This window comes from Palaemon carinicauda, chromosome 22, assembly GCF_036898095.1.
Source record: "Palaemon carinicauda isolate YSFRI2023 chromosome 22, ASM3689809v2, whole genome shotgun sequence".
In the NCBI taxonomy this organism is placed as follows: Eukaryota; Metazoa; Arthropoda; class Malacostraca; order Decapoda; family Palaemonidae; genus Palaemon; species Palaemon carinicauda.
This window is the reverse complement of record NC_090746.1, coordinates 59,766,246-59,777,972: the sequence shown is the minus strand read 5'-3', so window position 1 is coordinate 59,777,972 and position 11,727 is coordinate 59,766,246. Positions and strand designations below refer to the sequence as shown.

The following is an 11,727-nucleotide window of genomic DNA, read 5'->3' as shown; positions in this document are numbered from 1 at the left end:
AGGAAGGTAGCAAGAGGTTTTGGCCTCTACTTTGGCTGCTCACCCTATGTTCGCTCTGCTTCAGCGGGCAGGCACGATCAGGAACTGACAAGTACTCAACGGAAACTTCACTTTCATGACTTACGATGCGCCTCAGAGAGAGAGAGAGAGAGAGAGAGAGGAGAGAGAGAGAGAGAGAGAGGAGAGAGAGAGAGAGAGAGAGAGAGATTTGAAATTAAACTTACCCGCTGGTTATATAACAATGGCTTTAGTCCCTGACGTCCGGCAGAAATTCAAAAAATTCGCGGCGAGAGAGAGAGAGAGAATTTTAAACATTAGACTTACCCGCTGGTTATATAACAATAGCTTTAGTCCCTGACGTCCGGCAGAAATTCAGAAAACTAGCGGCAATCACCACGGGAGCTAGGCCAAACTATTCCATCCACCACCAGATTTTCTCCTCCCGCCATTTTTGGCAACATCGTTAGGAATTCACTTGCTAACTACCTTGGATTTGACAAGTGATCTTGGTGATGTACATTGTTTTTGGTTATTGGCTTTCGCATTATTGGACTTGCTTTCGGATTCTCTTGAATGCTTGTTGGATTTGGATTATTTGTATTATTTTTTTACCCTTGCTTGTTTTTGATCTCTCTGTTTAACTTTCAATATGGCCGACCCCTCTCCTGCATATAGGAAGTGTGTGAAAGGGTGCAAGGCTCGGCTTCCAAAAGCCTCTGTTGATCCCCATTCTATTTGTGCTAAATGTAGGGTTAAAATTTGTGTATATGAAGATCGATGTCAAGAATGTATTTCATTGTCCGAGAGTGAGTGGTTAGCTTTTGAACGCAACTCTCGCAAATTAGAGAGGGATAGAGTTAGGCGTAGTTCTTCTCGATTTAGAGATTTATCTGCTTCTAATGTCATTGAACCTAATTCTTCCCCTGTAGTAGTAGATCCAGACCCTAATACTGTTTCATCTGAACCTATGATGAAAGATAGGATGACAGCGATTTGAAGGGTAGAATCGCTCGCGGCGGACAGAAACCAACTCCTGTCCGACATTAACCAACTTAAAAGTGTTAGTGTTAAAAGTGCTATTAATGTGTTCAGTGATGTGGAGGGTGCGTCTGCGCGAACCTGTCGTTCACCTAGCCTTAGACCTCTTTCAAGCTCCTGAACCCATGGGAGAAGTAATGTCGATCGGCGAAAGGGAACGAGAGGCGTCATCGCTCGCGCAGACGTCCCCTCGAGCGTTCCTGTTGTCGCATCGCAGGTCGCTTACCCTCACCATGGGAAAGGTGAGGTTAGTTTTTTATCTTCATCTTCGGATGACGCTACGCACGGCAAGGTCTGGCGTCATGCTTCCAGACCTCTTAAGAGGAAAGCGGATGTAGTGGCGCAGCGGAGCGATCCGTCACCGCAAGCGCCTGGCTGTAGCCATTGGGATTAGCCAGAGCGTTTTCATTCGTCTGTTGAAGGTTCTCCTCCGAAACGTCCTGACAGGATGTCAGAGGTTGACAAGGGTTTACTTCAGACTGAGTCTGAGCTTATCCTGAATCTGGTGTTACGGTACATGCACCGCTGCTTCCGCCAGACTGGGTTCCGTCTTCTGATACAGTGATCCCTCGCTACTTCGCGGTTCGACTATTGCGGATTCACCACTTCGCGGGTTTTTTTCATAACGCATGTATATACATATATCGCGAATTTTCCGGAAATTTCGAAAATACCGCGATGTGACCGATGGTGCGAGATTGGAGAAAGTAAGGAAAATTGAATCATGATTGATTTTCAATATAAATGAAACTTTGAGGAGCAACAAAGATATCATTTGTTAGAGAGATAGAGAGAGGTAAGGAATGGGAGGTAGTGAAAAGTAGCCCCCAGAGAGAGAGAGAGAGAGAGAGAGAGAGAGAGAGAGAGTGTGTGTGTGTGTGTGAGTGTGTGGGTGAGTGTTGTTTTAAATGTAATAAACAAAAAAATTTGATAGGTTAAAACACATTGGTGCTTATGTAATATCAACTGTATAGACGATTTGAATAAGTTAAGAAATGGTATAAACGATACTTTGTTAGTGTATTCGTACGCTCTCAAGAGCGGCAGCTAGACGTCAGCTGATCTGATCACAGCCAAAAGTAAAACAAAAAGTCAACAATACTCGATTTTTAAAACACACCCGAAATTTAAAAACAAAAGTACACGCTTTCTTAATGTGCAATTAACTATTCAAAGAGTAGCAATTTTCTAGAATAAAATGATGTTTCCCAAAAAATAGTGGTTTGCTGATGAAATTGGATGCCGTATTTTTAGCAACGATTGAAATGGATTTAAACTCGGCATAATTTTTTCGTTTCGTATTTAATTGACACTAAGAAAACTAACTTTAGTTTCTTCATCCATATGTAAGTATTGTATAACACAGAGAGAGAGAGAGAGAGAGAGAGAGAGAGAGAGAGAGAGAGAGAGAGAGAGAGAGAATATCAGCTGTTGTAATCGAATGCCGTGTTTTTGTTTCGTGAGAATTTCATTGCCACGACTAACAACAACATACTGTACTGAACTTTACAGTATTATACAGACTACTGTAATATGATAAAATAAAATATTTGTAATAACCTATTTTAAATGAAATGGGGCTATTTTTTTGTTTAAAATTTACATTTACATACGTAAAACAACTCTCTCTCTCTCTCTCTCTCTCTCTCTCTCTCTCTCTCTCTCTCTCTCTCTCTCTCTCTCTCTCTCTCGTAAATTGTTTTCCTGCTTTGCTACTTATGTATGATTTTATATAGATACGGTAAATAATATTTGTAATAACATATTTTCTAAAAGCTTTTACTGTAATATCATTATTTATCACTTTCATCATGCGCGTTAAATGCCTTAGTTTGTTTATTACGATTGAAGATGGAGCGTACTTTATGACGTCGCCGTTTCAGGCGGCGTCATAAAGAAAAACATTTCATTTGGAGGTCCTAAGAAAAATTAAGTAAAACATTGGTAATAACAAAATCAACATACTGTATAATCAATATAATCGATGCAAAAATAACCTATACACAGATGTGTACACTAAATGCGTTTGTTTCTTCATTATGATAAGAGATAAACGTAAACAAAACATTGGTTGCCATTTTTTATCGTGCTTTTTGGCGTGTTTAGGAAACGCATGATATAAAATCGCCTTTAATATTTGTGCCTGTTTTAGTTTAGAGTACTGTAGTACATGCATTAAGTGTTCTGTACATTAAAGGGTAGTTTGTTAACAGTACTACGTACAACGGAAGGTTTTAAAAGTCTGAATATACATGTTAAATAAATATGTAAATATGGTGTCACTACTTTGCAGATTTTCACCTATCGCGGTCGGGTCTGGAACCTATCTACCGCGATAAACAAGGGATCACTGTAATGTGGAGCGTTATGTAAGCGTGAAGGAAGGCGAGTTCGCAATAGAAGTTTCTACACCTGTGTCACCTAAGGTTGATCCTAATTGGGCTATGCTGCTTGACATGAAGCAGCAGCTCTCATCTTTTATGCAGTCTTATCAGCCTGCTGTTAGCAAAGCGGTGGTTCGTCATGATTCTGATCAGACGCGTTGTTGCACAGGCGGCCTACCAACATACGTGATGTTGAACAGCGTGATAAGGCTGCTATTTCTCATAGAGTATCTGCTTCTCTTGATAACAAACGTCAAGCGGCCAAGCGTGACGTCGAGCGTCATCCTTCCAGGCGCAGTGACAAGCGCCAGGCAGCTGAGCGTGACGTCGAATGTCAAACATACCGTGATGCCCAACGTCAGTCAGATACGGTTCGACATGCACACGGACGTGACGTTGAGCGCAATATTAGTGATCGTCAGGTGGACAAACATACCGAACGACTTGATCGCGCGCACCGCGGTGCTGACGCTTATGTTCCATCTCAATTACCATTGGAACAAAGAGGACAGCCTCGACAAGGAAAACATTCCCCTTAGGGAACCAATAAAAGAGTGCCTTCAGTGGTGGAGCAACATAAACAGACTTCAGGAAGGTCTCTCGTTGGAGCAAAAGAACCCAGACCTTGTGTTTTCCGACATGCGGACTCAGGGTGGGGAGGAACACTGGGAAAGTCAGAGATCTCAGGTCTGTGGACAAGGGAACAAGGAAGCCTCCACATCAATCAAAAGGAGCTGTTGGCAATCCTGTTGGCTCTCAAAGGTTTCGAGAAGTTAGTACTAAACAAAGAAGTACAAGTTAATGCCGACAACACCACAGCATTGGCGTACATAGCAAAACAAGGTGGGATGCACTCGAGGCCACTTTATGAAATAACAAGAACTCTTCTCGTATGGGCAAAGCAAAGGAAGATATCCCTGTTGACAAGATTCATACAGGGAGAGGAGAACGTGATGGCAGACGGCCTCAGCAGGAGGAATCAGGTTCTTCCCACGGAGTGGACATTGCATCTGGATGTATGCAAGAAACTTTGGTGGATTTGGGGTCGCCTACTCATAGATCTATTCGCGACCTCAAAAACGAAAAGACTGGAGACTTATTGCTCTCTAGTTCCGGACCTCGAAGCGACACACAAACGCGTTCCTGATGGATTAGTCTCACCTGGATGTGTACGCGTTCCCTCCTATCAAAGTGCTGTACAAGGTATTACAGAAGTTCGTGTCTCACGAGGGAACCAGGTTGACTCTAGTAGCTCCCTTCTGGCCGTCAAGAGGTTGGTTCACAGAGGTACTGGAATGGATGGTGGACGTTCCAAGAAGCCTGCCATTGAGAATAGATCTTCTCAAATAACCTTACTTGGCAAGAAACCATCTAAACCTCCAAGCTCTACGTCTGACTGCCTTCAGACTATTGAAAAACTCGCAAGATCTAGAGGATTTTCGAAGGAGGCAGCCAAGACTATTGCTAGAGCAAGGAGGACTTCTACCATCAAGGTTTATCAGTTCAAGTGGGAGGTTTTTAGAGGATGGTGTAGAACTAACTCAGTTTCTTCATCCAGTACTTCTGTAACTCAAATTGCCAATTTCTTTTTAGAGCTTAGAAGAAAGCACAATTTTTCCTCCGACCATCAAGGGGTACTGGAGTATGCTGGCGTCTGTCTTCAGGCACAGTGATTTAGATCTCTCTAATAACAAGGACCTTCAGGATCTTCTCAGATCTTTTGAAACCTCTAAGAAGCATCAACAGAAATCACCAGCCTGGAATTTAGATGTGGTTTTAAAATTCCTCAAGAGTGACAGATTCGAACCTTTGCAATTGGCTTCCTTTAAAGATCTGACTTTAAAGACACTATTTTTAGTAAGCCTAGCAACAGCTAAGAGAATTAGTGAAGTTCACGCTTTTAGCAAGAACATTGGCTTCAGAAACGGAAAAGCCATATGCTCCTTGTATCTTGAATATCTGGCCAAAAACGAATGTCCTCCTCACCCATGGCCAAAATCTTTCGAGATTGCTTATCTCTCTGATATGGTGGGTGAAGAGTTGGAGAAGGTTCTGTGTCCAGTTAGAGCACTGAAGTTCTATCTGGACAGAACTAAAGAGTTAAGAGACAATTCAGAAGCTCTTTGGTGTGCAGTCAAGACGCCTGCATTACCAATGTCTAAAAACGCCTTATCATATTTCATAAAGACTTAATTAGAGAAGCTCACACACACTGTGGTGAGGCGGACCTTAAGCTGCTTAAAGTTAAGACTCATGAAGTTAGAGCTGTGGCAACTTCTGTAGCTTTTAAACAAAGTTGTTCTCTGCAAATCATCATGGATACAACCTTTTGGAGGAGTAAATCTGTGTTCGCACCACATTACTTAAAATGTGTCCAGACTCTTTATGAGGACTGCTACACTTTGGGACCATTCGTAGCAGCGAATGCAGTAGTAGGTGAAGGATCTAACACTACACTCCCCTAATCCCTAGTACCCTTTTCTCCTCTTGGAACTTGTATATAATTTTATGGTTGTATGTGGAGATTGGTCGACAGTCTTCCGCAATCTTTGATTTAGTCAGGTGGTCATTTTGTTCCTTGAGAGTGCCCGGAACAAGGGTCTTAGTTGAGGTCCTGTCAGCATATAGGTTTTTCACCGTTTGACAGCTCCTAGAGATCTTCAGGCCCCTGGTTGGACCGCTGGATCTCAATAGGATAGCAGACATAATGAGGCAGAGAATCATTGAAGTCAGCTTCCTTAATAGGTACGAACCCTTAAGCTTGTTTTATTTAACTCTTAAGTGATATTCCAACAATGTTGCTGTCTCTGACCCTCCACCAAGGGTGTCAATCAGCCATTGTTATATAACCAGCGGGTAAGTTTAATGTTTAAAAATTATATATTCATAAAGTAAATTTTTGAACATACTTACCCGCTGGTTATATAACTTAAAATCCCACCCTCCTCCCCTCTAGAGACCTATGGGCATGGAAAATCTGGTGGTGGATGGAATAGTTTGGCCTAGCTCCCGTGGTGGGGCTAGTGTACACCTGGCAACTCTATCTGCGATTGCCGCGAGTTTTTTGAATTTCTGCCGGATGTCAGGGACTAAAGCCATTGTTATATAACCAGCGGGTAAGTTTGTTCAAAAATTTGTTTTACAGTATTATGAAAATATGTTACTATCTGTTATTTATCAAAATGAAAATGTCAAAATCTTTCATGTAATTGCCAAAATAAATAAAGAAATAAATTGCTAATGTTTAATATGCATAGGTAGCAAATATCCATTAGACTAAAAGGAAAAAATATGTTAAGATTTTTCATGTAATTGCCAAAATAAAAAAAAGAAATAAATTGCTAAGGTTTGATATGCTTAGGTAGCAAGCATTGTGCATTCGTACCTACGACACAGTACAGTTCATTGGGATTTTTAACGTAAATATGTTCTTACTAATATAAAATTAATTTTAAATAAACAATCATTAGATTAAAAGGAAAATATGGTATGTTATTTATATACTGAAATGAAAGAAAAATAAATTGCTAATGTGTTTGATATGCATATGCAGTAGCACTGCGTTCGTACATGGGATAGTTTTGTTTATTGCTTTTTTTAACTTAAAAAATTTAATCATTGATATGAAATTAATTTTAGATAAATAATCACGAGATTAAAAGGAAAAACTATGCGACAGAGGGAGAGGGAAGGAGAGAGGGAGGGGGTTGAGGATGGGGACTGGAGCGAGGCAAGCGACAGTGGTGACAAATGTAGGCTAATGTGTCCTAGTGTGAATGTACTCGTACATAGGTAATAACTTATTTTACTATAAAATAAATATAAGTAGAGTAAGAATGTGTGTTTATTGTGTCTGTGACCTTCAAATCTATCAATAATGTGTTTGTTCAAGTTTCATAGTAACAAAATCCCAAAATAGACAGACTTTCTCAATGTCCAGGAACATAACACCCCCTATTACCATTATTTCTTATTGAGAAATTATGTTCCGTTAACACTTCTCCAGGACCATAACCCCTTTATTAACGAGGAGTTAACTGTACAGTGTACAGCGAGAGCTAAGATGAGCTTGTCGGAGAGTGGTAAGTGGCACGAAGCACGCCCAGTGGAAAGGAGCGCGAGCTATTTGAAATCATTGCGCTGCAGGACTATTTATCGCGAATGTGATTATTTATTAGGTAATGTGGTTCTCTGTGTAGGGTGTAAGTGAAATCGCGAAGGGAGAACTCACGTAAAAAGTGGCCTAGCTGTAATTTATATTTTTCCTAATACAAACCTTGAGCTCTTTATACATATTTCTCTTGCTATCCCCTGTTCCCCTGCTAGTCCTGCCTGCAGTCAAAAGTGGTGGTATAGGACAGGTGTTTGTGTGTGAGCCGGGTAGCCAGTACTACTCCCTCCCCTGCTAACTAGTGATGGGTAGTTATACCTCGCTAAAAGTCTTATGGCTAGTTTCCAGCTTTGCCGAAAGTATATTTCCTATAAAAAGCTCAAGGTTTATATCGTTAGGAAAAATACAAATTATTTTAAAGTTCGTTATATTCTGTTTGCTGTTAGATGTGATGAAAGTTTGTTTTAGGATTATGTGATTGATGGATTCATGATGACAAACTTTAGAGTTTCATATACTTGATGTGAATATAACTCTTAGAAAATCAGAGAAATAGATTCTTCATTGTAGTCTTGCTATAATGTATTTATCCAGACTTTTACTGTTAATTACTAGTAGTGTCTATTCAAGTTTGGTTTAAAATAAAAAAGGTTCCGTGTTAAATTATTTCATAGTATATTTTTTTTCCAGATGTGTGGCCATGAAGCTGAAGATGAAAGTATGCTAATGGAGAGTACAGATAGTGAATTAGCTAGTGAACCACCTATTATGCAAGGTATTATAGAATTTGTTTGTAATTGGTTTGCCACCAATGAGTTCTAAGTTATCCTTAATGAGTTGTGTAACCGTAATGATGCTAAGTCATTCGAACATAATTTAATGAGGACTAGAGTGGTAGAAGTATATGTTTTATTGGGTAAAATAATCTAGTGTTTAGTTTAAGGATGCAACTTTTTTCTATCATTAAAATAGTCATTTATATTTCCAATTGGCGATTAGATTCTTGTGAACGTACATTCAGTTTTTAGCATTTAATGATTTCATAGATACTAGTTTATATTTTGAAGTAAATTCAACTGAATCTAGGAAGTAATAGCATGGAAAAGAAGAAAAACAGAAAGAGCAAAAGCAAGCAAGACCTAGTGAATAAAGGCTTCAATTTTAAGTACCCATTAAGTTGATTGTAGATGTTTTATTTTATCCAATTTGTAGGAGAATCGGAGCCAGATATGGAGAAGTTAGATCCAAACGATAGTCCACTAGCTTTGGAAGGAGAGTCCATTAAATCTATAAATGATGGTAAGTAGTAAGGAACCGTTAATTGAATTAGCATTTGTTATCATGTTGGGAAAAGTATATATGGTAGTCCATGATGTTATGTTTAGAAAACCATTGCATGTAAATTTTCTTTTGTTCCTGCACGGATACAAACTTCTGAGTCATTTATATGGGTTCCTCCTAGTTTTGTTTTCTATGACCAAACAATCAAAAGAAAATTGGTTTAATTGCATCATGCATTGTTGCTAGGCAACTGCTGTGCATGACGGGGAACACTTGTTCAAAGCTTATTCAAAGCTTTTTAATATTGCTGTCTAAATCATTCACCAATGCAAGAATATTTGCTTTTAGTATTCATAATAAACTAATGCTCTTATGCAGAAAAAATTCCTATTAGTATTTGGGTGAGCTGAGAAAGATAATCCCAATTCTAAGGGAATTATGCCATTTTGAAATTTGAAGAGGTAATTTTTACTACACAGTAGTGTATTTTATAAATCGGCCAATGATGAAATGCTTATCTTGGGCTCATCGATTGCATTTCTAAAGTGGATTTAAATAATTGTAGATATTACCCATTTTTTTTCCTTTTTTTATGCCAAGAAAAAGGATGAGGCACTTTATCTTTTGGTAATTATTTTTATGAAACTTTTGTAATGTTCATAATGATTCTGTCTTGAAACCTGGTTGTATATCGATACTTGCCCTAAAACAAAAATTCCCGTTTTTTCCTTTCATTTGACTTTTGCCTCTATTATGGTATTGAAATAATCTGGGAGTTAATGGCAATAATCTTGTTTACACCCCAACCCTCTTGTCTTTGCAGTTCTCTTATCAACCTTGGGAACCACAAGTGTTCAGCACCTTTGAGTTGCCAGGTAAGGATATTGCTTGGTCCCAGACTCTTCATGAGAGTTGGCAGGACACTTGTGGAGTGGAGTAAGGACCACTCTTGATCTAAAAGGAAGTCCAGGCTGCATGTATCGTCCATGAGCCCTTAGAACTCTTAAACGGAGCCATAGTAGCCCCGGCAAATCGAGCAGGAAGACTACTTATGTTTTCCTTGGTCACTAATCGTTTTAGAGGATGTAATAAGACCTCTATTGCCTTTGTTCAGAAGTGCATAAACAGGATCTAAAATTAAGTTGGCCACTACTTGAATTATTCTTCATCTCATCTCCGTAAAGGCAGCTTGTGGGGACTAGAATGGCTTAACTCCCTATTGTTCCAACACAGAGACTTACCTCGAACTACTTTCTTAGGAGGTATCTGGAATCTTCTCTCAACCGACCAGTTTTGTGTAGATTACCCTACTTCCGTTTTCTATGAGGACTACCCCAGGCGGAAGGATACGTGCCCTGAGGCTAGTCCCGAGCCAGGTCGCGCATTAGCTTGGGTCTCGACCCTCAGTAAGTTCTCTGGTCGCGTCGTGACATCATCTCGACGCTCTCCTTGTCTCAGTGCGACCCTTTGTGTCCCCGACTCATGTCTCCCACGTGGTCCCCGCGTGGCCCGCTATTCTTTCCCTTGTTCTCGCGTGTCCGCTTGTTTCCCCTTGTGCTTTCCCTTTTGTTTGTAAAGTGTTCTCTTGCCCTTATTATCCTTTCCCGCTGCGTTCCTGTGTCTTGCGGTTTTGTGATAGTGCGGTATGGAGCATCATCACCGTTGTCCTGGGCCTAAGGCTGGAAAATCGTGTGGTGCGTTCTTATCTAAGCCTGAGGTGGACCCGCACTCCCTTTGCTCTTCGTGCAGGGGTAGAGTTTGCTCTCCTTCGGACACGTGTCCGGAGTGTGCGTCGTGGACTGAAGTGGAGTGGGTGAAGTTTGGGACTAAGAAGAAGTCGTCGTCTAAACGTTCGCCCAGGAAGTCCAGCATTTCTTCGCCCGCGACGTCTACAGAGAGAAGTCTGACAGGGTCCCTTCTTTATCTCCTACCCAGAGTAGGGGACGAGGTAAGTCCGTTGCGGGGAAGAAACCGATGGTTCTTCCCCAGGAGTCGCGTCTTCGGGATTCTGGGGTTGCTGATCCTTTACAGGAAAGTGGGGGGCCTGATAGTTTTATTAGTGAGGGTCCACAGGATGATGCCTTTGTGCATGGGGGGCACGTCTCTTCGGACGACCCGATGTGGAATAAGGATGTCCCTTTATCTTCACCAGCATCGTGGATTTATATTTCTGGCGCCTCCGCAGCTGAAGGAGCCCCAGGAAAAGAAGATTCGCCGTTAGAGGACCCAAGGCCGTCCTCCCCCCTCAAGGGTGACCTACAGGGAGTTCTCGGGGCCCCCCCTCTGAGGGGGGAGGACGGCCTTGGGTCCTGGTTCCAGAACGTTGATCGTCCGATATCTATCCCAGCCCCTCTATCGGCGGTTCCCGACGTTTTCCTTCAGCCTTCGACATCCGGTATCCAGAAAATGGCGAAAGCGGACGTTCCCGTCTCTCGGAGTTGCTACGAGGAGTCGTCAGAGTCCTCGGAGGTAGGCTTATCGTTGTCGTCGGAGGAGGAGTTGTGGAGAAGACACCGTCGGAGGAGGGACAGATCCAGGAGATGGCGCTCCCCCTCGAGGTCCCGCTCTAGGTCACGGCATGGAAGGAAGCGGTCAAGGTCCCCGAAGAAGAAACCCAGGAGGAGTACTTCGCTGAAGGAGCAATGGGTCCTCATTCCCCGCAGTAAGCTTGCGGACTTTACTACTCTCCCGAGCGCTGCGGGTTGGCTTCCCAGAGACAGTCCTCCTAGAAGGGCCTCCACCAGCCATAGAATTGACCCTCACAAGGACCCAAGGAGCTCTTCCGACAGGCATAAGACCTCGAAACGGGCTTCCTTTTCGGACGGGCAGCCGAGCGATATGGAGGGACGGCTTCCTCCGTCGGGCAAACCCACGGAAGCCTCTTCCCCCTTGAAGAAAAGCAAACGGAGGACG

At 41.8% G+C, this 11,727-nt stretch overlaps 1 protein-coding gene across 8 annotated transcripts in view; it reads left to right on the top strand.

The window, feature by feature from the left end:
• Nucleotides 1-11,727, top strand: part of Wdr59 (WD repeat domain 59) — a 312,153-nt gene that overhangs the window by 57,828 nt on the left and 242,598 nt on the right. For all 8 annotated transcript variants that reach the window (XR_011039436.1, XM_068346284.1, XM_068346280.1 and 5 more), the window contains exons 8-9: nt 8,224-8,308; nt 8,746-8,832. Coding sequence is in view for 7 of the 8 variants with exons in the window: in XM_068346284.1 (XP_068202385.1) it covers nt 8,224-8,308; nt 8,746-8,832 (172 nt within the window). In the remaining variant the exon portion in view is untranslated. The remainder of the gene's footprint in view (nt 1-8,223; nt 8,309-8,745; nt 8,833-11,727) is intronic.